The 25,909-nt window shown below is 39.2% G+C and overlaps 2 protein-coding genes and 1 non-coding gene across 8 annotated transcripts in view; all 3 read right to left on the bottom strand.

Moving 5' to 3' along the window:
- The window catches only part of PDCL (phosducin like), a 112,669-nt gene that overhangs the window by 30,983 nt on the left and 55,777 nt on the right, over positions 1 to 25,909 (bottom strand). The gene's annotated exons all lie outside the window — the stretch shown is intronic.
- RC3H2 (ring finger and CCCH-type domains 2) overlaps positions 1 to 25,909 on the bottom strand; it is a 57,198-nt gene that overhangs the window by 5,713 nt on the left and 25,576 nt on the right. For 3 of the 6 annotated variants that reach the window (XM_050760646.1, XM_050760647.1, XM_050760651.1), the window contains 14 exons: positions 25,548 to 25,680; positions 25,309 to 25,427; positions 23,042 to 23,154; positions 13,728 to 14,036; positions 8,148 to 8,362; positions 6,901 to 7,334; positions 6,158 to 6,328; positions 3,982 to 4,128; positions 3,431 to 3,644; positions 2,770 to 2,854; positions 2,430 to 2,511; positions 2,197 to 2,331; positions 1,532 to 1,645; positions 1,284 to 1,432 (listed from right to left, as the gene is read on the bottom strand). In XM_050760646.1, coding sequence (XP_050616603.1) covers positions 1,284 to 1,432; positions 1,532 to 1,645; positions 2,197 to 2,331; positions 2,430 to 2,511; positions 2,770 to 2,854; positions 3,431 to 3,644; positions 3,982 to 4,128; positions 6,158 to 6,328; positions 6,901 to 7,334; positions 8,148 to 8,362; positions 13,728 to 14,036; positions 23,042 to 23,154; positions 25,309 to 25,427; positions 25,548 to 25,680 — 2,420 coding nt within the window. The remainder of the gene's footprint in view (positions 1 to 1,283; positions 1,433 to 1,531; positions 1,646 to 2,196; positions 2,332 to 2,429; positions 2,512 to 2,769; positions 2,855 to 3,430; positions 3,645 to 3,981; positions 4,129 to 6,157; positions 6,329 to 6,900; positions 7,335 to 8,147; positions 8,363 to 13,727; positions 14,037 to 23,041; positions 23,155 to 25,308; positions 25,428 to 25,547; positions 25,681 to 25,909) is intronic. The other 3 variants (XM_050760649.1, XM_050760648.1, XM_050760650.1) reach the window with 3 other exon arrangements.
- On the bottom strand, positions 25,767 to 25,877 carry LOC126938177 (small nucleolar RNA SNORD90). The gene has a single exon (XR_007720001.1). It is a non-coding gene; the product is annotated as a small nucleolar RNA SNORD90 (small nucleolar RNA).

Here is a 25,909-nt window from a genome sequence, read left to right as displayed (position 1 = left end):
CTAAAAGTTATGATGAAAATTAAAATACTAGTTAGTTTAAGGCCATACAAACTATTAAGTTGAAGATTTAAGCCCATATTTTGGGCAGTAATTATTCCAAATGGCAGTATTATCCAAGAAAAAAAAAGATATATATATATTTTTATATATATTTATATATAATATATATTATAAATGTATTATATATATTTTATATATAATTATATAATAAAAATATTTTATATATAATTTTTTTCTTGGCTATAATACTGCCATTTGGAATAATTACTGCCCAAAATATGGGCTTAAATCTTCAACTTAACAGTTTGTATGACTTTAAACTATATATATATATATTTTTTGAGATGGAGTCTCAGTCTGTTGCCCAGGCTGGAGTGCAGTGTCACGATCTTGGCTCACTGCAACCTCCGCCTCCTGGGTTCAAGCAATTCTCTTGCCTCAGCCTCCCAAGCAGCTGAGACTACAGGTGCCTGTCACTATGCCTGGCTTTTTTGTATTTTTGTAGAGACAGGGTTTCACTATGTTGGCCAGGGTGGTCTTGAACTCCTGACCTTGTGATCCACCCACCTCAGCCTCCCAAAGTGCTGGGATTACAGCCATGAGCCACTGCGCCTGGCCTAGCTGAGAAAATCTTAACATGATTTTCAAAAAGAGAAACCATTAATCCAGGTTTTCATTCTCCATTTTGTAATCTAGAAATCTGGCAACCAGATTAAAGAAGCATAACCTGATGCTGGAACACAGATTAACTTTATCTCAACAGGCCGGGCGCGGTGGCTCAAGCCTGTAATCCCAGCACTTTGGGAGGCCGAGGCGGGTGGATCACGAGGTCAGGAGATCGAGACCATCCTGGCTAACATGGTGAAACCCCGTCTCTACTAAAAATACAAAAAACTAGCCGGGCGTGGTGGCGGGCGCCTGTAGTCCCAGCTACTCGGAGGCTGAGGCAGGAGAATGGCGTGAACCTGGGAGGCGGAGCTTGCAGTGAGCTGAGATCGCGCCACTGCACTCCAGCCTGGTGATACAGCGAGACTCCGTCTCAAAAAAAAAAAAAAAAAAAAAAAAAACAACTTTATCTCAACAAAAAGCAAGTTTCAGGCTACCAAAATGGACTGCTTTGTTAGTTCAATTTTACTTTTTCTCCCCTCAAAATTCAGACTGACCAAATCATTGCCCACAAAAGGTCTTCCCCTTACAGCATAAAACCAAAAATGAATTTAACATTTTTTTCTCTTTATTATGTCCTATGCCCACTGTTTATGAATTTTCTGTCTAACACTCACAGAATCACATGGTCTTCACCTAAACTCTGTTTCTTCTGCTTTGGTGGCTCCTTTTGGTGCTGCTGCACTGGATGCCCATTTTCCACTGCCGTTCCATTTAGCAACTGATCATTTTGAGAACTGATACCAAGCTGTATGTCCAGGATCTCCTAAGAAAATAAAATGTCAATCCTTCAGTATCAAAGTATTTTATACTTTTAAATTTTCAATTGAACAAAGCCTCTCAATTATCTAATTGTGGCACTTACTTCAATTGGTTCACTTTGTCCATCAGGTTCATCAGTATCAAGTGCTGAAAGCTCTAACTCGATATCCCTATCAGGTTTAGTATCTGTTGAATCTTCTGTATAATCACTCTGTAACTAAGAAAAATACTGATTTTATACCTGTGGAACCTGGGGCTTCCCTTTTAAATTAAAATAAAAAATCCCAATAATCAGCCAGATACGGTGGCTCACACCTGTAATCCTAGCACTTTGGGAAGGTGAGGCAAGCAGATCACTTGAGGTCAGGAGTTCACCAGCAACATGGTGAAACCCTGTCTCTACTAAAAATAGAAAAATTAGCTGGGCATGGTGGTGGGTGCCTGTAATCTCAGCTACTCGGGAGGCAGGAGAATCACTTGAACCTGAGAGCCAGAGGCTGCAGTGAACCGAGATTGTGCCACTACACTCCAGGCAATAGTGCAAGATTCCATCTCCAAAAAAAAAAAAAAAAATTTTCAATGATCTAGTTAAATAATTATTTAAGAAATCTAGGACTACAATTTTATTTCTATTATGAGTTTTAAAAGCAATCGATCATCTATCAGAGATATAGGCACACCAAAATACACTCAGTAATGGTATAACCAAGATGCAGCAGCAGAAAACAAATACATTAAGCATGAAGCCGAAAGATTCAGTTTCTTTACCTCTCCATTTCTTAGTTCAATTTCCTTGCTTAAAAGGTTTAAGGTAAGGTGACGGCCTTCATCCAGGGAATTCCACTTCTGTTGCATGGCCAAAGCATTGGCCTCTCTCTGAAGAAGTAATGAGTTGCTCTTGGCCTATATGAGGAGGAAAGAAAAGTAAAGTTAGCTTCCAACCATAGCTTTCAACTGGCATTCTATTTTTTAAAAATTCATAGCTAAGTTACAGAGCCTACCTGCTGAAGTTCAAGGCTCAAAAGGTCCCCAGTACTGGAATGCTTTCTATGACCAGATAAATCAGTAACAATGAATCTGTCCCTTTAAAGAGAAATATGTTTACTGTAATAAAAGTTAAGTCAATGAAGCAACAAAAGCAGTAATAACCATATGTTTTATGTGACAGATCAACCCTGAAAACTTCAGTCATTCCAAATTTAAATGCAAATATTTTTCAGAAATTTGTTACATAGCTCAGACAAGCAAAGCACATTTCATGAACTGGGGGTAGGATGTGTACTCTTAAGATACATACAAGTCTGAGAATGGAGAATCCTATAGAATTAAGAAAAACGTTACCTTTCAATATAGTGTGCTGATGATGTGGCCTCGTTGCCATATGAACTCCACCTTGAATCAACAGCATTGACATAAGGGACATAATCTACAGACATGTAGAATGAAACAATGGTCAAAAAAGTGACAAATTAGTGTACTGATATGAATGTATACTTCTCAAAATAGATCTGTACTTTATCCCACTAGCCATATGATGCTGGTTAAACCACCTAATTCTGAGTTTCCCATGGTTGTTAAATGGAGGGAAATGTTTTCCATCTCACAAGCTGGGGATTAAAAAGCATAGTGCTTAGGACGGGCACAGTGGCTCACACCTGTAATTTCAGCACTTTGGGAGGCTTAGGCAGGTGGATCACATGAGGCCAGGAGTTCCAGACCAGCCTGGCCAACATGGCGAAACTAAAATACAAAATACTCTCTACTAAAAATACAAAAATTAGCCAGGCGTGGTGGTGCACGTCTGTAATCCCAGCTACTTTGGAGCTGAGGCAGGAGAATCACTTGAACCCAGGACACAGGTTGCAGTGAGCCGAGATCGCACCACTGCACTCCAGTCTGGGCAACAGAGTGAGACTCTGTCTCAATTAAAAAAAAAAAAAAAAAAAAAGAAAAAGCATAGTGCTTAGAACATATCAGGCTAGGTATTATCTAAATAGATTACCTGATACACTGATGGGCTTAGTCGCACTTCCTTGGGAAGCAGTGGCCTGGACAGGATCTGTGGTATGGTAACCTGTACGGGAAGATCTGGAAATTGCACCCCATTTTGAGATGATGGGTCCATCACTAAAGGGAATTATTGGATCTTCTTCTTTTGTCCTTCTCTGAGTTTCAAATAAATGTACTCTTCTCTTAACATCGCCACTGTCCAGGTCCTGTGTAAACCAAAGAAAATCAACAAAAGGACTGTTGGCTATTACTTCAGCTAGTAAATATACGCTATCAAAAGACATGTAACTAGGTTTTTTGGTTAATTTAAAACTAGCTCTAGACTCAATGATAATCCAACAAACTACCATTAAACCACCAATGTTCAAATAATCTAAACATTAAATATAATTTATTTCAGACTTACCTAAATATAACCCTGCTGCTACTAATGAGTTATAAGGCAACAATATGAACGAATGAATAGAAAACATTCATTCTACAACGTGAGTGAACATGCATCATCTCTCACCTCCAACCCCTGCAACCCCAGCAAAATCATACCATTAACACAGCATTTGAATTAGCAATTACATCTTTGGGCTCTGAATCAATGGCATTTATACAGGAGCCTATGGTGCCACAAGACCAGGGAGAATAATGGGAAAGATGATCTTCTTCAAATTTTGTACCACTCACACTCTCTGAGAACTGGTTAAAAAAAAATAAATAAATAAAGCCAATTAGTAAGAAGCTTAAATTTACAAGCTTGTAACTACTATAAAGGAACTATTATAGAATTCAGAGGACTTCATAGCAAACAATTACACTCTTTCAATAACTAATGTAAAAAACTGTAATAAGCAACAAATGGTATTTTTACAATAGAAAATGGCATGCTTTCTCTTTTCACTTTGTCCTTTAAGTGCTCATATGGAACATTTGACTAATACTATCAAAACCAATTAACTAACATTTATAGTATGCTACTAAATGGTATGGGGTGCTCCAAGAAAAAAAAAAGTAAGAGAAAACAAATACATAGATACACACAGAGGTCACAGTCCATATCCTAAAGAAGTTTATAATTTTCTTTTTTCTTTTGAGACAGAGTCTCATTCCTACCGCCCAGGCTAACGTGCAGTGGGGTGATCCCAGCTCACTGCAGCCTCGACTTCCCAGGCTCAGGTGATTTTCCCAGCTCAGCTTCCCAAGTAGCTGGGACTATAGGCATGCGCCACTATGCCCAGACAATTTTTTGTATTTTTAGTAGAGGTGAAGTTTTGCCATATTGCCTAGGCTGGTATCAAACTCCTGGGCTCAAGCAATCCACCCACCTCGATCTTCCAAAGTGCTGGGATTATAGGCATGAGCCACTACACCAAGCTGTGTTTATAATTTTCTTGAGAAAAAGAATGACATGTGCAAATAAGGGAATATAACTGATAAATTATGCAGTATCAAATAACAAAAGGAATTCAAAGAAGGCTCTGGAGCTAAAGGGGAAATAAATAAATTTTAAAGGGACTGTGAATAAGGAATACTTACAGGACCAGAATACAAAAGTTATACGAATCATTAAATCTAGTTTACTAATTATTCAGATTTAAAAACTCAAGGCCAAAAAAGTTAAATAACTTTTCTCAAGTCAAACTCAGCAGATCTGAGTCTCAGGGAAATACTCACTTCCTGAAGCATACATTGTATACCAAAAAAGAAAACAGAAGTGGCATCTAGCAAGCAAGTGGCAGCTCTGTCACTCTGTTGTCAACATATTTACCTGCTTTGAAGAAGTCTAAGTTTGACAAGACCAATTTGGATCTAGTTTAAAATTTCAATGCTTTATTGAAATATTTATGGGTTAAAAAATATAATGCCTAGGATTACCTCAAAACAATTCAACGGGAAGAGGGGGTACAAATAAGACAGTACTGACTGAGTTGATAACTATGGAACCTGGGTGTTGGGTACATGGAGTTTATCATATTATTCTCTCTATAGCTGTATATGTTTGAAATTTTTTATAATGAAAATATTTTAAAAATTTTAATATCAGAACTTTTGGGGGTGGGGAATAAACCAGAAAAAACTTAAAAAAGAAATTAATGGTTTACTCTAAATATAACAGTACTGAAAACACCAGATTAAATTAAAATCATCCTGGTACAAAAACTTATTTTGTAATGCCAAGAACAATAATTAACAGTGATGTAAAGAGCATAAATAATACTGTAGGTATTTCTGCATCTCTTATGAAGTAGTGAAGAAATACCTCAGACAGCACAGGATTCAAACCCCAGCTATTTACAGCTGAAAGATCTTGGGCAAATCACTTCTGTAAGTAAGATTCCTACCCTGTAAAATATAGAAAATACCTGCCCCCTAAGGTTTTTGTGAGAATTAAATAAAATAGCTTTATGCAAATGCTTAGTACAGTGTTGGCATGAGTAGGTGCTCAATAAATGATAGATATAAATCACACTATTAATAAAAAACCATAAAATAATTACACTACTGGAAAGATTTTGAATTCCTGGTAAAGGACTATGCCTTAACAGTCTTCAGAGTCTCATAACACCTAGCCATTGTGCATATATATTCAGTGTTTACTGAACTAAACTAAACTGCACACCAAACCACTGCAAAATATCCAACATAGCTATTCCTGGTTTGAATGCGTAATTTGAAGTCAGCTGTTTGACCTATCCCTGCAACATTAAGTAATTAAAACCTTTCTTACATCCGCACGGAAGTCTACACTGAATAGAGGAGAAGGTGGTGTTGGTGACTGTGTTGCCACAGGAAGAGTTGAAGAGACAAGAGGTGCTTTCTGAGTGTGGTACTGTGCCCACTGATCTGGCTTTCTTCTTATCTGCTCCTCGCAACTGGTCTTCAAATGACCACAAGGTTCCTAATGGGGGATAAAAGAAACAATCTTAATCATCTAGGGAGTGGTGAATAAATTTAACTGTGTGAAAATGATGTAAACAGTTTATGATATTGTTGGGATAAAAAAATACAGCAGGGAAAGTCACTCTAGTCTATTCTCCATACACTTAAAAAAAATGGTTAATATTTATTCAACTGATGTTAAAAGCAGAATCTGAGCATTCACTTTTCTTGTTTAGGAAAGTCATTTGTATGTATGTGGTGATACTGAAAAAAGGCCCTGACCTTGTATTTTTAAGAGTTTTCTACTTTCCCAACAATTACCTATCCGAACATAACATTTATTGAGCATTAACATGTATGAGGCCCAGTTCTAAGAGGTTTGATTTTCTGATTTAATTCTCACAACAGCCTTATGAGGTAGGTACTACTATTATTTCCATCAAACGAATGAAAGAACTGAGGCATAGGGAGGTCAAGTAACTTCCTTAAGTCACACAATTAGTAAGTGGAGGAGCCAGGATATATACCTGGGTGGTTTGACTCCAGACACTGGGCTCTTAATGACTACATTATAGTAGCATCTTCACTTACCCTTGGTAAAGGCACAGTTGTCCTTGGCTCACTTGGTGGCTGACAAGCCACCGAATAATATCCATCTAATGAGTTATATCTTTCCCGCAAAGATGTCTGATAGACAGATGAGTGCATCACATCCATTGGAGGTAAAGAATTGCTTCTAATAATGTCATCTCGTTGGTACATAGGTGGGCGCCAGATGCGCCTGCTGTCATACACAGGAGCATACATTCCAGAAGGTACTGGAGGAACTGGTCCATACGGCTGCGGAGGAGGAGGTTGGTAAGGAGAAGAATTCATTCGATCTCGAGGGGAAAATGTACTGTAATGATCGGCATATGGCATGGAAGCAGGTGGGAGGGAGGACTCTGGAACATTATTGGACCTCACAAAGCGAGGAACACAGGGAGCCACACCAGCTGGTACCGTTGGAGGTGGTGGATAGTATCCTTGAAAATTGGAAAGAGGAATATTTAATGTAATCTTAGTACAATCCAACATTTTATAATGGCTTAAATCTAAGGCAGCCCTTAATGCAGGAAAATACAATATGCTTTGAACCTTACCTTACCCTGCTTTATAAAGCTTTATACCTGGCTTTTTCTTTTATTTTTTAGTAGAGACAGGGTCTTGCTATGATGCAAGCCCAGGCTGGTCTCAAACTCCTGGGCTCAAGCAATTCTCCTGGGCCTCCCAAAGTGCTGGGATTACAGGTGTGAGCTACCACACCTGACCAGAAGCTACATATTTTCAAGATACCACTATATGAAAATCATTAACGTTCAATACTTTGCTAAAGTGCTCCTTAAAACACATGACAGAGCTATTAACAGATGGCTGGTAAATATCCTTCCAGGGCATCTATTGCCACTGGTTTTGGATTAAATAGTTACATCACTGATTTTTATTAACCATTTTGGGAGCAGACGTTGAAGACCTCTCTCAAAATCTATGTGAGTTGTCCACTCTCTTTCCAAAATTGTACATAAGCATACATAAATAAAACATTTTTTTACATCATTTCAGGGGACTTACAGAAAACCCCCTAAAGTTCATTCCTGACCCTATATTTGATTTGTAGGAATAACAACCTTAAAGCTGTCAGTATTTAGAAGCACAGATCCTTGGAGAAGGAAAATAACTTATGAGTCATATGGTCAAAAGGATTAGTTTTTTAAATGTAGACATTCTAGAACTATTCACTCATTTATCTAAGGGAAACAATGTTCCTTTTTTTCTTAGAATCCTCTAAAATTACTCACCTGTCTGTGGGTACTGTGGGACTTCAAAGGGTATCTGAGTCCTTGGATCTTGAAAATACTGAATGTTTTCAGAATGCGGAGGATATACTGGTACTCTAGTTAGAAATGGGCTGGATTTTTGAGGCACAGAATTCAGCTCTGTTCCAACATTAGAGGGCCCAGCTGAGGTAGCTGCTACATTACTTACAGGAGTCTTGGGTGGAGAACCAATTTTACTGGAGAGAAAATTTAACAAAGGGCAAAGGATAAATCACTGTCTATGACTGTCCTCCTTAGTAGAAATTTTTAATAAAATTATATTCTGAAACCATTAATAGAAAACACTTCAGATACTGCCACATTGACAAATAAGGCAATGAATTTCACTGCCACCTTACACAGCTAATTTACATAATCATGGTAACAGAGTCATATTCCTGTGTAAGCCACAGGGAATAAAAACGATTCCCAGATATTAACGTGACTCATTAGTCACCATTTACCCATTTTTTTTTTTTTTGAGACAGGGTGTCACTCTGTCACCCAGGCTGGAGTGCACTGGCACAATCACAATAACAGCTTACTGCAGCCTTGACCTCCTGGGCTTAAGCAATCCTCCCACCTCAGCCTCCCAAGCAGATGGGACTACAAGTGCATGCCACCACACTCGGCTAATTTTTAATTTTTTTGTAGAGATGGGGTCTAGATTTGTTGCTCAGGAGGGTTTCAAACTTCTAGGCTCAGGCAATTCTCCCACCTTGGCCTCACAAATTGCTGGGATTACAGGCATGAGCCACCATGCCCGGCCATTACTCATTCTTTAAGCAAACATTTTTCCCTACTGAAGGTTAAAAAAAAGAAAATTCTGTTCAACAAGTTCTCAACCGAAATAATATAGTCCATTAGAAGAACTATTTGGGACAAAGAAAACAGACATGGTAAGGAAGGGTTGTTTTCTATGAGGAGTTAAATTAGCTGAACTATAAACTCCTTGAGGAAAGGCCACTTTTGTTTATTTTGATAACTCCTATATCCCCAGCACCTAAAACAGTTCCTGGAACAGAGTAGGCACTTGGTAAATATTTATCAGACAAATAAAACAGTTCCTGGCATGCAGTAGGTACTCAGTAAACACCTGCTGGGTGAATGAAATGGTAACTCATTAAATTGAGGCAAAACACACCAACCTTTTATTATTATTATTTTTAACACAAAAGAATTTTCTTGGTTGAGTCACTAAGTAATCAGCTCGAAAGGATGTTATGGCTTTCTTAACTCCTTTTAAGAAGTCAAATTTTGGACGGGCACGGTGGCTCACGCCTGTAATTCCAGCACTCTGTGAGGCCGAGGCGGGAGGATCAACTGAGGTTGGGAATTCGTGACCAGCCTGACCAACATGGAGACACCCCGTCTCTACTAAAAATGCAAAATTAGCCGGGTGTGGTGGTGCATGCCTGTAATCCCAGCTACTCGGGAGGCTGAGGCAGGAGAATCACTTGAACCTAGGAGGCAGAGGTTGTGGTAAGCCGAGATCGCGCCATTGCACTCCAGCCTGGGCAACAAGAGTGAAACTCTGTCTCAAAAAAAAAAAAAAAAAAAAGTCAAATTTTGACAGAGCTTTAGATATGTGATGACTGCAGAAAACGATCGTGTTAATTATGCAGGAACTCAATACACTGCATCTCAACCAGATTAGAGGGTTTTTTCTCAAATTAGAACAATCATTTTAAAGGTAGGGTATAGGCCGGGCGCGGTGGCTCACGCCTGTAATCCCAGCACTTTGGGAGGCCAAGACAGGCAGATCACGAGGTCAGGAGATCGAGACCATCCTGGCTAACATGGTGAAACCCCGTCTCTACTAAAAATACATTAAAAAAAATTAGGCAGGTGCGGTGGCGGGCGCCTGTAGTCCCAGCTACACGGGAGGCTGAGGCAGGATAATGGTGTGAACCCGGGAAGTGGAGCTTGCAGTGAGTGGAGATTGTGCCACTGCACTCCAGCCTGGGCAACAGAGCAAGACTCCGTCTCAAAAAAAAAAAAAAAAAAAGGTAGGGTATAAAGAAAAAGGTACATGGGCTGCCTTTAAGTTTATCACAGATTAGTCTAGGAGATGTTTACTTGTATGTGTAACTGTGTATTAAAATGTAAAAAATAACTAAGGAACTGTGGGTAATAATAGCAGGTACAAATGTAAGGGTTTAGAGTATAAAGATATTTTAGGGCTGTGCTTATTCTTTACACAAGTAAAATAGAGACAACAAGGAAAATGATTAGGATTTCCTTGAAACAATAATAATTAATATTTATCAAGTGGTTATTTCAGTCTATTCCAGGCACTATGCTTTACATAGATTATCTGGTTGCTCCATGTCAAAATGTTATATACCTAAAATTTGGATTAGTACTTTGAAATGGTAAACTCATAGACTTTTGTTGATAAACAAAAAGGCAACAAGATCCATGATAAGGTCAACATTTATCGCCTCATGAAATCATGCAAGCTATCTCAAAAATTGGAACTTATGGGAAAAGCTAATCTTCAGTCACATCCTAGTGAGAATTAGATCACTATCCTAGATGACTTTCAGGATTCTAGGCTCTCCAATATGGCAGCTTCTCTCATATCTTATTGATTTTGCCTGTGCTGCCTTCTTCATTCACAAGGCCCTTCCTTCCTTGCTATCCATACTTTTGGATATAGCTCAGGTATCATCACTTCACTTCTAAGAAGCCATCCACAATACCTCTCATAGAATTATTATTTTTCCTGTGTTCCAATAACAACTGGAACAATTGTGTTCCAAAAAAAATTTAGATTTATTTTTTGAAAGTCTTTACCAGCTGGGTGCAATGGCTCATGCCTGTAATCCCAGCCTTTTGGGAGGCCAAGGGGGGCGGATCACTTGCGGTCATGAGTTCTAGACCAGTCCGGCCAACATGGCGAAACCCAGTCTCTACTAAAAATACAAAAATTAGCTGGGCATGGTGGCGGGTGCCTGTAATCCCAGCTACTTGGGATGCTGAGGCAGAAGAATCGCTTGAACCCAGCAGGTGGAGGTTGCAGTGAGCTGAGATTGCACCATTGCACTCCACCTGGGTGACAGAGCGACTGCATCTCAAAAAAAAAAAAAGTTTTTACCCTAGTCTATTTTGTTAAAAAACTGAGATATAGTTCATTCTTTTAGGATGCTCAATTCAGTAATTTTTAGTATATTCACAAGGTTGTCCAATTATCACCACTATCTAATTCTGAAACATTTTCATCATCCCCAAGAGAAACCTATACACATTAGCATTCACTCCCCATTCCTGTCCCAGCCCTAAACCCCTAGAAACCATTAATCTACTTCCTATCTCTACGAATTTGTCTATTCTAGACATTTAACATAAATGGAGCCATATAAATATGTGACCTTTTGTATCCGGCTTCTTTCATTTAGCACAATGTTTTAAAGGTTCATCCATATCGTAGCACATAATAGTACTTCATTCCTTTTTTATGGCTGAATAATATTCCATTGTATGGATACAAAACAGTTTTACAACATTACCTTGCCAAAACTCTTCAAAAGCTTATTTCCTAAACATGTATACATAAGGTCTCCATAATCTGGCACCAACCTATCTAATCTTATTTTATACCAGTCCCTAACATAAGCCTTCAGATCTAAAAGGCTGGTCTCCTCAATATTCCATATAATTACAGACAGATTTAATCCATGTTATGTTGTTCTTTTTTTCTGTAATTCCCCATATTTCTCCCAGCAATATAACATTTTCCTGTCCTTTAATCCAGCTTCAGTATTGTTTCATATGTGTAAATGCTAATATTACATAAATCCACAACTATATCATAAATCACTTAAAAGCAAAGGTATCTTACGTTTCATGTGCCAAAAACAGAGCTCCAAGATTGAGTGCATAAATAACATTTGTTAACTAGACAATGTTCTCGAATATATCTTTTCTAAAATCTTGCCCAGGGAAGATTGTAAAAGTCCTTTTTTTTCTTTTTTTTTTTTTGAGACGGAGTTTTGCTCTTGTTGCCCAGGCTGGAGCACAATGGTGTGATCTCGGCTCACTGCAACCTCCGCCTCCCAGGTTCAAGCCATTCTCCTGCCTCAGCCTTCCCAGGTAGCTGGGATTACAGGCATGCGCCACCACGCCCGGCTAATTTTGTATTTTTAGTAGAGAAGGGGTTTCTCCATGTTGGTCAGGCTGGTCTTGAACTCCCAACCTCAGGTGATCCACCCACCAAGGCCTCCCAAAGTGTTGGGATTACAGGCCTGAGCCACCATGCCCAGTCTGTAAAAGTCCCTTAATAAACAATTTCACACATCATGTGCTGACTGCAGAAGTAGCAAATGTTATTGCTTATCTATCCATCATTGATTGCTATGTGCCTAGCACAATGCTTTTTTCCTAGCAGGCATATAACAGATACTGATAGACTATTTATAGGCAACAAAATCTGAACATCAACATAATTGATATTTTACTAAATCTTACTCAAGATTTTAGAGTTGGAAATAACTTTTCAGATCATCTGAAAATTTAAAAACTTTTTTCTAAAGGCACCAAAACCTTTTGACAAATGAAATCTTATGCTGACACTCAATAGCAATTAACAGTGACAATAATAATAAAGCAAATATTTACTGAGCGCTTACTATATGGCAAGCATTGTTTGAGGCATACTGAAGAATTAATTCACTTAATCCTCGCAACCAATATAGGAAGTTGACACCATTATAATTCTAGTTTTATGAATGAGTAAACTAAGGTAGACAGATTAAGTAGCTGGCCTAAGATCAAACAGCTGGGAAACCATGAGCCAGAACTTGAGCCCCGAGAGTGTGGTTCCAAAGAGTCCCCCCCTTTTTTTTTTTTGAGATGGAGTCTCACTCTGTCACCCAGGCTGGAGTGCAGCGGTGTGATCTTGGCTCACTGCAAGCTCTGCCTCCCGGGTTCACACCATTCTCCTGCCTCAGCCTCCTGAGTAGCCGGGACTACAGGTGCCCGCCACCATGTCCGGCCAATTTTTTTTGTACTTTTAATAGAGACAGTGTTTCACCGTGTTAGTGAGGATGGTCTCGATCTCCTGACCTCATGATCCACACACCTCAGCCTCCCAAAGTGCTGGGATTACAGGCGTGAGCCACCGCGCCCGGCCAAGAGTCCCCTCTTAAGTGCTACACTTCATTACAGAGTATAAAGTGAAAGTGCTCTGACTGAAACAGAGCTAGAGGCTCAGCATTTTACCTGCTTAGGTTTCTGTTTAGTTCTTTTCTAGCATCTTTATGGAATCAATACTACAGTTCAAGAAAATAAGGTGTGAAAAAAAAATTCTGGTCCAGTCTCTTTGGGAGAGTTGAGGAAAACAAAATTCAGAGTTAAAGTCACTTTCCAAGTTCACAGGGCTATTCAGTTGCAAAGCCAAAGTAGAACTCAAATTTTTTAGTATTTAGTGTTTCTTCTACATCACAAAATATTCTGTGTAAAAATTCTGATTAACTGGTATTCATCAGGAGAAGTAAAAACACTCAGGCATTTCTAAAAAGTAAAAAGAATTTCTAGCAATCATTTTTACCTAATACCTACTTTTCAGTTACAGAATCTGCAGAGGGCCCAGCAGCATTCTGACCATTAGTGCCAACTTTTCCCACTTTCTTCACGGTCTCCAGAGCTCTTAAGGTACTGTCAGTACTACGTGAGATTAGCTGGGAAACACTGTTTTCTGCATTTGAAATTCCGTTTGTACTTGGAACAATTTTCCCTGTTGTTTCAGTACTTCCTATGACAGAAATGACATTTCCGGCTGTGGTTGTGACAGTGTTGTTTACACCAACTTTATTTAGAAGAGGAAACGTTCTTACAGTGGCATTGATCTTTTTGTTCCTTAATCGATACCTGTTTCAAAAACAATCAACAGATTGGTGAATATTTCACTAAATCTTACTCAAGAAAAAAAATGGCAATGGGCAATGGGAAAAGATTGAAAGAGGAGGAAACAGTTTTGACAACAAGTTTCTTCAGCTAAATAATCAAATACAGTCTGTATCAAATTCTACTGCAACAGATGCCACATGAAAATATATATGCCATTCACATATGTATATAATATACATGTAATTAATATAGCAAGCCGAGTATACATGTAATCTTTTTTTCCCCCTCATGCCACTCTGTCCAAGAATGTATTAAAAAGAACCTTTTGAGGGAGTGGAAAGAGATCATTTGAAAATTTTGTGTAACTAGAATATAAGGTATGTTATGTAAAAATGACGGGAACTGGCAACGAACTTGGCTGAGAACACAGAGTAAAGAGAAAAGGTATGCAAGAGCTGAAGCCATTCTCTGTTGTTACTAAACTGTAAAAGGATTATATAATTTTAAAAAACAATTTTAAAAACTCATTCTTAAACATTACACAAAAATAGAAATTCTTTATTACATTTTTCAGATTAGTTTATACCTATAGTTAAAAACATTTCTATTAGAGATTTTTCTGATACTAAGTTTTGAGTTTAAGGTGATCATTGGATATAATATTCTAATACACAAAAGGACTGGCAATTTGATTTTGGATTCCATTTAAGAAAATGTGTTTCCACTTATATACCAAAATTTCATTATAATGTAATCCTTAACAATGCTCCCTAATATATGTGTGTGTGTGTGTGTGTGTGTGTGTGTGTATGTATATTTTTTTTTATTTTTTTATTTTTGAGATGAAGTTCCACTCTTGTCAACCAGGTTAGAGTGCAATGGTGTAATCTTGGCTCACTGCAACCTCCACCTCCTGGGTTCAAGCGATTCTCCTGCCTCAGCCTCCCAAGTAGCTGGGATTACAGGCACCTGCCACTATGCCTGGTTAACTTTTGTATTTTTAGTAGAGATGGGATTTTGCCATGTTGGCCAGGCTGGTCTCGAAATCCTGACCTCAGGTGATCTGCCCACTTCCGCCTCCCAAAGTGCTGGGATTACAGGTGTGAGCCACCATGCCCTGCCCCTCCAATATTTTTAAAGTGGTGAAAAATTAAGTTCATGAACAGAAAGAAGGCTATACATATTTGGGGTCATAATTATATATGCCTAAAGTAATCTGTTATTAATATTATATATAAACATATGGCAATTAAATATGAACAGTGTTAGTAATAAGCAATGCCTTCACAATAGTTTCCCTTTTAGTCCTCTGGTATCTATAAACAGCTTCATTATTCAATCCTTTTCTTCTCCTTCTCTTTAACATGTAAACATTGGCAGAGGAACATGATGCTCAATAAGAGACAAGTGCTCCTAGATAAGACTGGCTAAAAGTGAAGTAACAGAACATAAAAAAAAAAAACAGGTGATAGCCAGTTTACACAACCTTTTTTTTTTTTTTTTTTTGAGACGGAGTTTAGCTCTTGTCACCCAGGCTGGAGTACAATGGCGTGATCTCAGCTCACTGCAACCTCCGCTTCCTGGGTTCAAGCAATTCTCCTGCCTCAGCCTCCGGAGTAGCTGTCATTACAGGCGCGTGCCTACCACCACACCTGGCTAATTTTGTATTTTTAGTAGAGATGGGGTTTCATCATGTTGGCCAAGCTGTTCTCGAACTCCTGACCTCAAGTGATCCGCCCGCCTTGGCCTCCCAAAGTGCTGGGATACAGGCATGAGCCACCGTGTCCGGCCAACATCATCTTACAGATAAGAGGAAAAGCAATAATTACATCTTTCAAGAAGGAAGGGCATGAGCAGACCTATATTTTAGGAAGGCAATCTGGTGGTCTGGAGGGGCCCAAAGATCCCTATACCTTCCTTCACATGCTCTCTGAAACCTACTCTCATTATTCTTTTCCTGAGAATTTTTATACAAAATATCGTGTCTCCTTGCTTTCTATCTTCAAAAAACAAAACTTGGCCGGGCATGGTGGCTCACACCTGTAATCCCAGCACTTTGGGAGGCTGAGGAGAGTGGATTACCTGAGGTCAGGAGTTCGAGACCAGCCTGGCCAACATGGTGAAACCCTGTCTCTACTAAAAATACAAAAATTAGCCAGACATGGTGGCACATGCCTGTAATCCCAGCTACTCGGGAGGCTGAGGCAGAAGAATTGCTTGAGCCTGGGAGACAGAGGTTGCAGTGAGCCAAGATCGTGCCACTGCACTCCAGCCTGGTCAACAGAGCAAGACTCTGTCTCAAAAAAAAAAAAAAAAAAAAAAAAAAAAAAAACCAAGAGATAATCCACAAGGTTGCTCTAGAAAGCAAAAAATAAAGTTTTGACTATGAACCTCTCAAAAGAGAGTCAGGAGAAATAAAATCTTAACCAAGTGAGTGAGGTAAAGTAAGTGACAACTAGTGATATACATTGGATTCTTAGTATTGGGGCAGCTACAGGCTGTCTTTTTAGAGACAGGGTCTCACTATGTTGCCTAGACTGCCTTAAATCCTAAATTCAAGTGATCCTCCCAGCTCTGACTCCAGAGTAGCTGGGACTACAGATGTGCACCACCATGCCTAACTCTCCCTATTCTTTTTAAATCCCTTCTTACCCATCTTAGAATCCACTATCTACCATTAACTCCTCCCTTGTAAATAATTTTTAACTCCCTTGATCCACACTCCCTCTGTACAACTCACTTGGTAAAAGCTCAATCCAATTCTTTACTTATTTTGTGCCTGCTCCCAAGCAGCTAAATGCTGGAGAAAAATCATGCAGTCACAATCCCTTCAAAATTACAAATAAGCAATTCATTAATACCCTTCTTTACTAAGTTCATTTTCCCATCTCCAACAGCCTTTTCCCCTCCACTTTCAACCATCCCTCCTACAGCTAAATGATACTGTCTCCCACTTAACCACGAAAACAGATGAAAGCAGAGAATTACTTATCTTTCCACTACTAATTTCAGTAACCTTCCTGCACCTGTAGCCACATTCCTCTTAAAGATAAGGGGCAATGAGTTCCTGTTCCTGACTAAAGCCAGTCTCACCACCTGTGGCCTAGGTCTCAAGTCCATCTGCCTCCCTCTAAGACTTCACTTAGGTAATTATCTTTTTTTCTCTTGGACACCTTCTTCGACTATCTGTTCAAATGTTGTATCTTCTAAGAGTCTTTCCTAGACTATCCTATCTAAGAGATTTCCCCTTTCTCAATCATTCTTTTTCTCCTTTGTGTGTTTTTTTTCATACTGCCTGTCATTATAAGAGATGCTATATTTATTTATTTCATGTCTGTCTTCTTACTACAATGTAAGCCCCCGGAGGACAAGAATTTTGCCTTTCTTGCATCTATCTTTAGCACTAATACACTGCCTCATAACATCCTAAGTGCCCAATTATTATTATTTTAAAGGCAGGGCATGCCCAGACAATTTTTTTTTTTTTTTTTTTTTTGGTAGTAGAGACAAGGTCTTGCTATGTTGCCCAGGCTGGTCACAAACTCCTGAGCTCAAGTGATCTTCTTGCCTCAGCCTTTCAAAGTGTTGGAATTACAGGCGTGAGCCACCTCACCCGGCCCCCAATTATTATTTGTTGCATGAATATAGAATAAGCTTCAAACTTCATATGGCCAAAAGAATCACTGATTTTCTGCCCTGATGCATTTCCCATTTCAGTAAAAGAGATCACTCAGTTATGCAGGCTCCATACCTTGGGGTCATCCTTGATTCCCCTCTTTTCTTTATAGCCCACATTCAATTGGTTCACGTTGTCAGCTCTACTTCCAAAATATATTCTAAGTATGACTACTTTTCATAATTTCCATTGCTATAGTCCTACCTGAGCTACGAAACTACCACCTGTGGACCACTATGGAAGTTTACCTTGTCTCCATCCATGCAGACACCAGAGTGCTATGTCTAAGACAAAATAAAAATCTCATTCCATTTAAAAAAAACTCTAAAATGACTTCCTATTGCAACCAGAATAAAATCCAAATTGTTTGCCATGGCCAAAATTGCTTATTTACATGTTTACTATTCCTTTTTCCATTAGAAACATCTTGAATAGTACCTAGTATATAATAATCTTTTATAACTTTTTTTTTTTTGAGACAAAGTCTCACTCTGTCACCCAGGTTGGAGTGCAGTGGTGCAATCTCGGCTCACTGCAACCTCTACCTCCCAGGTTCACACGATTCTCGTGCCTCAGCCTTCCCAGTAGCTTGGATTACAGGCATGCACCACCATGCCTGGCTAATTTTTGTATTTTTAGTAGAGACAGGGTTTCCCCCATGCTGGCCAGGCTGGTCTCAAACTTCTGACCTCAAGTGATCCACCAGCCTTGGCCTCCCGAAGTGCTGGGATTACAGGCATGAGCCACCACTCCTGGTCACTATTTGTTGAGTTGGTTGATCCCTCGCTTTTGACACTCTTCAGAATAGCAATTCTTAAGATCATAACCCCAACATTCTAGTTCTAAAACATATCCACATATTTACATAATATTTATTCTACATATTTTATGTTTACATATAATAAATACATATTCTAAAAAGGGATTATTGGGCATGCACATTTTGTTTCGTTAGAGGGGTGTATAATAGAGAAAGAAAATATAGATAAAATTAATTTATTTAAGTTGAACAAACATTTGCTGAGTTTCTGGTGTTACATGAACCAAGACAAACAGCCTATCCTCGAAAAGCTCAGAGTGGGGTAGCAACATGTATTTTTTAAACTGAAAGGACAGTCACATTACCTACTTCTCTAATCCTTTGTATTATCCCTGTTTGTTTAAACAGCAATAGAGTGTGTGAAGCTGGCTGGAAATAAGAACTGTATATTATTTGCTCCTCCACATAAAGATACTGAGTTTATGTATCAGGTATTTTCTAGATGCAGGACATATAAAGATGAATAACCCTTGCCAGGCGCCATGGCTCATGCCTGTAATCCTAGCACTTTGGGAGGCTGAGGTGGGCAGATTGTTTGAGCTCAGGAGTTCGAGACAGCCTGGGCAATATGGTGAATCCCCATCTCTACAAAAAATACAAAAAAAATTTAGCTAGACATGGTGGCCTGTGTCTGTGGTCCCAGCTACTCAAGAGGTTGAGGTGGGACAATCACCTGAGACCGGGAGGCAGAGGTTGCAGTGAGCCAAGATCATACCACTGCACTATAGAGTGAGGTCCTGTCTCCAAAGAAAAAAAAAAAATAAAAGATTAATAACCCGTGAGATAAATGAAGTCTAGTGAAAACACACATGTAAATAAACAATTATAAATTTATTTATTTATTTATTTATTTATTTATTTGAGACTGAATCTTGCTCTGTCATCCACACCAGAGTGCAATGGCGCGATCTCGGCTCACTGCAACCTCTGTCTCCCAGGTTCAAGCCATTCTCCTGCCTCAGTCTCCTGAGTAGCTGGGATTACAGGTGTGTGCCACCACACCCAGCTAATCATACCATAATTTTAAAACTACTATGTATGCAGTGCTGTGGCAGCACGGTGAAGGATGCAATTAACGCTGCCTAGGGAAGTCTGAGGGAAGGTAATATCTGAGTATGATTAGAAATAGCTCTCCAGATAAAAAAGAGAGAGAAAATAATACAATATGGAGTAAACAATATAGACAAGTGAAAAGAAGAGTGAAAAAAATTTATATAGTAATCAACAGTGATTGATTGAATATACCTTAAAAACCAAGTATACAAACGGCAGAGTAGGGTTAGAGTATAAAATCAGAATGAGATTCTGTGATATACTGAAGAACTAATTAAGAATTTAAAGAAGACATACATATTTTAAAAATAAAATAGTGGAAGTGGAAAAGACAGTTTGAAACATAGGAAGATACTGGATAAAAAGTCATGGAAGCAGTAAAACAAACTGGATTACCATGTGAAACACTAAAAATGTGACCAATAATTTTGCTATTATTATTATTTTTGAATGAGTGATATTTTATACATTTATTCTTTTATTATTTTTATTTATTTATATTTTTGAGACAGAGTCTTGCTCTGTTGCCTGGGTTGGAATACAGTGGTATAATCTCAATTCATGGCATTCTTGACCTCCCAGGTTCAAGCGATCCTCCCACCTCAGCCTCCTGAGTAGCTTAAGATGACAGGCGTATGCCACTATGCTCAGCCAATTTTGTTTATTTTTTTGTAGAGGCGAGGTCTCACTGTGTTGCCCAGGCTGGACTCAAACTCCTCGACTCAAGGTATCCACCTGCCTTTGCCTCCCAAAGTGCTGGGAAAACAAGTGTGAGCCACCACACCCAGCTTGGCTATTATTATTTTTACTACTACTATTATAAGTCTGGCAAAAGATAATAAAGTTCTGAACTAAGTACTGCAGATGAAGAATGTGAAGTCTGTTTGAAGGTATGAGAGAGAAGAAAATGGATTTTCAGCATGGGCACTAATTGAGGGTGGAATGGCAATGAAACCACAGTTTCTTCTCTGACTTTTTTAGTCTAACTGCTCCCCAGCAAAGTATTCTCAAAAGCTCCCCTTTTAGCTAAAAAGCTCTATTTCAGGTATGGACAAGCTGAACATATTTCCTAGAGTCTCCCAAATTATCTTGATGTGAAATTCTGTATATGGAACTAGTTTGACTGGGTGCAAACAGCATCTTTTTTCCTTAGGACTCCTGTATCCTCTCTCTAGGCTCTTCAAGTGGGGAAAAAAACTGAGAAGAGAAGCATGTTTCTGCTCTTTTCACTGCACACACACTTATCTTCTATCACACTGCTGCTGCTTGTAGAGCTCATTATGTACAGTGCCCATGCTAGCCACTGAGGAAAGGAGACAACAATATGGAAACAACATAGACCATGGGGGTTACACCTATGGAAGGTAGACAAACATTTAATAAACAGATCATGGGCCATAGTTTCTGTAAAGTATTTTTATAAATAAAGTTTACAGCCATGCCCAATTTATGCATTGTCTGCGGCTGTTTTTTGCTACAATGGCACTGCTGAATGGTTGTAACAGATTCTGTGGCCCACAAAGCCAAAAATGTTTGCTATCTGGACTTCATAAAGAAGTTTGTCAAGCTCTAAAGCAGGCCATTAATTAATTTTATGTGATAGTATGAGAAAGAGGCAGCTGGTTAGTATGAAGTGTTGGGGCAATTACCCTGAAAAACTGAAGGATGAGCTTAACAAAGGAATGGTCTCAAAGGCAAGGCTGGGAGTAACAGCATTATGTAAAAGACCTGAGGTGGGAAAGAGCACAGTGCATACCATGAACCGAGACAAGGTCAGTGTGGCTTGAGTACAATTAGTGTTGTGTAATGAGATCAGAAAGGCAGGCACAGATTACATGATGCAGGGTCTTAGAGGCCACAACACCGATTTTATATCTTAATCTATAGGACAATGAGAGCCTATCAAAGGCTTAGGTGAAGAAGGGTGGTTATGAGTAAATCTGTGCTTTTAAAATATTTCTGTTTTAAGGGAAATAATGGGAGAAGGGGTGGACAGCAAGAGATTTAAGACTAGTTAGAAGGCAACAAGAGATCGAGAAAAGGGGATGACAGCTTGGATCACAAGAAAGGAAGGAAAAAGAAAAAACAGAAATATATAGGAAGATGAATTGGCAGAATTTTTTGACTGATTAAGCGGAAAAAGCTGAAGGAAGGACAGCTGACAAAGATGATTATTATAACATAGCATATATAACAGGCTGGATGGCTAAACAGGGTACATGAGGTGAGTACAATGGAAGGCAGGAGGAGGAGATAGGGGAGGAGAAAATTAGCTCAGTTTGTTTAAAGTATCCAAAAACAAAATGAATATGTCCACTAAGAGTTGATAAGACAGGGCCGGGCGCGGTGGCTCACGCCTGTAATCCTCACACTTTGGGAGGCCACGGCAGGCAGATCACTTGAGGTCAGGAGTTGGAGACCCACCTGGCCAACATGCTGAAACCCCGCCTCTACTAAAAATACAAAAACTGGCCGGGCGTGGTGGTGGGCACCTGTGGTTCCAGCTACTCGGGAGGCCGAGGCAGAAGTATCGCTTGAACAGGGGAGGCAGAGGTTGCAGTGAGCCAAGATCATGCCACTGCACTCCCCCCTGGGTGACAGAGCAAGATTCCATCTCAAAAAAAAAAAAAAAAAAAAAGGTGATACACTGGCCAGCAGAAGTAGGAAGGCTGGGATGAATTTTTTGGTGAGGTCTCAATAATGAAAGTTTTGTTTAAAAAACAAAACAACAAAAATTGGATAATAGTATTAAACCTTATATACATTAACTTTTATGTCTCGGTTAAATGGACATAGAAAAAGAGGTTACCCACAGGAGAAGAGAAAGAATACACAGGAAAAAAGAATGTTAAAAAGACCAAAAGTCATAAAAAAGATATATATCTGTTTTACCATTTTGCCTGAGACTTTGCTGCTAGGTTTAACTGAATCTGAGCAAATAAGACTGCAAGTATTTTCATTCTCCACAGGTGCTCAGTAGAAATATGGATTCCAGCTATAAAATGGTCTCAAAATATGACCATTGAGTGAGGGTCTAAATGCACGTATGTTAATCTGGTACCCAGATCTTACATGCTTTGTTTTGTTTTGTTTTGAGGCGAGTCTTGCTGTGTCCCTCAGGCTGGAGTGCAGTGGTGTGAACAACTTACTGCAGCCTTGACCTCTGGGGTTCAAGCAATTCTTCCACCTCAGCCTTTTGAGCAGCTGGGACCACAACTGTGGGCCACACAGCTAATTTTAAAATTTTTCTGTAGAGACGGGGGTCTCCTTATCTTGCCCAGGCTGGTCTCAAACTCCTGAGCACAAGCAATCCTCCTGCCTCAGCCCCTCAAAGTGCTGGGAATACAGGCATGAGCTATGATGCCCAGCCCCCTTAACTTGCATTTTTGAAAGTCATCACAAACTTCAGGACTGTATATAACACTCCCATAAAAATAAAAAATTAAACCCATATAAAAGAGAATTCTCGACACTTACTTTTCAAGCTCTTCCTGAGAATGGGCAAATGTACAATTTGTTCCTCGTGGACAACCCCCTTGCTGTCGCAGATCTCGGCACATGCTAGTCTTGTATTTGCTGTTTGGCTGAGGCTACAAAAATGGAACACATTCAATGAGTGGCAAAGTGAAGATTCCATTTGTAATTCACTCTAGGAAGTTCAGAACTTTATAATTACACCTTTAATTCTTTTTCACATTAGACAAGTAATTCTTGTGCTGAAACAACTAATATTCCATTGTTTCCTGTTGTGAGTTATGTGACATAACCCTGAGTTGGCCCTTTAGATATTCCTTCTGAAGATTATTTGAAACTGGCTCAAATGTTATTATGTCCATTTATTCATTAGTTAACAGAATGCCCAGAAAAAGACAATATTTTTTCATCAATTTATTGCTGTCTTAAAATTCTGCTACCAAAATCAAACAATTTTAAAAAGCATTTAAAAAAGCCGAAAGCTTTGTGTACTTAAACTTTCTCAGAAAAGGTAGAATACAATTCCCCCAAAAGTGAAAAATTACCAATTCACTTGTCAACTTGAGGGTACAACTCTCAGGCTTAAACTATCTGAGTTCACACAATGCGGCAGAATATTAAAATTTCACTATGACTTCTACAATTTGCATCAAAATCTAAGATATTCTTATTCTTATGGGCCTAAGATGAAAACATTTGCTTTTCAGTCAACATTTTAAGTTATAATGTCTCCTAAGAATGAGGAAAGAAGAGTACAAAGTGTGGGTTTGATCCCAGCTCTTACTGACAGCACAATCTTTTTTATTTATTTTTATTTTTATTTTTGAGACGGAGTCTGGCTCTGCTGCCCAGGCTGGAGTGCAGTGGCGCCATCTCGGCTCACTACAAGCTCCACTTCCTGGGTTCACGCCATTCTCCCTGCCTCAGCCCCCAAGGAGCTGGGACTACAGGTGCCTGCCACCACGCCTGGCTAATTTTTTGTATTTGTAGTAGAGATGGGGTTTCACTGTATTAGCCAGGATGGTCTCGATCTCCTGACTTCGTGATCTGTCCCCCTTGGCCTCCCAAAGTGCTGAGATTATAGGCATGAGACACTGCACCCACCCCCTGACAGCACAATCTTATATTATTTAACCTCTTTGAATTTCAGCTTGGACTTAGCAACCACATTGCAGGTGACTGTGAGGATAAGAAATAATATATGTAAAACATTGAATGTAGTGAATGGCTCATAATAACTTAATAAACAGAAGTTATTAGTATAAAGGATTATATCTTAACTTCTTTTTATTTTATTTTATATTTTTGGAGACAAGAGTCACTCTATCGCCCAGGCTGGAGTGCAGTGGCGCTATCTCGGCTCACTGTAGCCTCTATCTCCCGGGTTCAAGCGATTCTCCTGACTCAGCCTTCTGAGTAGCTGGGATTACAGGTGTCCATCACCATGCCAGGCTAATTTTTGTATTTATTTTTTTTTTTTTAGTAGGGACGGGGTTTCACCATGTTGGCCAGGCTGGTCTCGAACTTCTGACCTCAAGTGATCTGCTCACCTCGACCTCCCAAAGTGCTGGGATTACAGGCGTGAGCCACTGTGTCTGGCCAGGATTATATCTCAATTTCTAAAGTACATTGAAAATTACCTTGAAAATTCAAATTTCAGCTGGGCACGGTGGCTCACGCCTATAATCCCAGCACTTTGGGAGGTCGAGGTGGGCAGATCACCTGAGGTCAGGAGTTTGAGACCAGCCTGGCCAACATGGTAAAACCCTATCTCTACAAAAAATACAAAAATTAGCAGGGCATGGTGGCGCTTGCCTGTAATCCCAGCTACTTGGGAGGCTGAGGCAGGAGAATTACTTGAACTCAGGAGGCAGAGGTTGCAGTGAGCTGAGATAGCATCACTGCACTCCAGCCTGGGCAACAGAGTGAGGCTTTGTCTCAAAAAAAGAAAAGAAAAAAGAAAATTCGAATTCCATAAATGACAATTTCCCACGGTAGAAAAGAATTAGACAAAACGTTTGGAATCAATTATCTACATTTGGTCAAAAAAATTCTGTAATGAAGTATACTCACATCTAAGATACCCTCAAAACTCTTGCTGTGCTATAAAATGTTACCAAGTACATTAAAAACTGGGTTTCTCCCAAAAGAACAGAGATGGTAAAAACTTATGAGTCACATACTGAGTCCAATTAACAAAACAGCTTGTTAAGATGTTCAGGATGAAACTGAGAGATAATAGCAGTCAGAAATGTAATAAATATACTTACCTGAGGGGTCTCATGGCCTTTTCTACTATAATTTTGTATGAAGTCCACAAGGCCATGAACTACTGTTTTAACAGCTACCATTGCATTTTCTAGCTGCTCCCAAGTTGGTGAAACAGCATCTAAAATAAGCCACCAAGGGCATGGGGGTTGGGAGGGGAAGAATGTTAGCAGTAATTCTCTTGTATTATTCACCTCGAAAGTAGAAAAAAATATAAGCAACTGAGCATGTTCCCACATACCTGGATTAGGGTCTATGTTTGCAAGAAGCTCTAAATGAGGTCTCAGTCTATTTAAGTTAGCTGGGTCACCTGTTCGTTGCAAAACAATTGTCAATTCCTGGACACTCTTTGCAAATGACTCTGGAGACTGTAGCTAACAAACAGAAATGAGAATGCTTTTTACTTTGGTTCTCATGACACATTTATATTCAAATACTTTCAATTTTCAACACATTTAATAGGTTTTCAAGTGTCTTCAGATTCCATAGTAGGACTATCAGTGATGAATTAAATTTTCACCTCAGAATCTGCCCTATGAAATTCATCATTAGACACTTAGAAAACTTATAAGCTGTATTAACTCTCTGAGGTCAGAATATAGA

The sequence above is a fragment of the Macaca thibetana genome, chromosome 15 (genome assembly GCF_024542745.1).
Source record: "Macaca thibetana thibetana isolate TM-01 chromosome 15, ASM2454274v1, whole genome shotgun sequence".
In the NCBI taxonomy this organism is placed as follows: Eukaryota; Metazoa; Chordata; class Mammalia; order Primates; family Cercopithecidae; genus Macaca; species Macaca thibetana.
The sequence above is the reverse complement of the archived record's forward strand: the minus strand, read 5'-3'. Positions and strand labels throughout refer to the sequence as shown.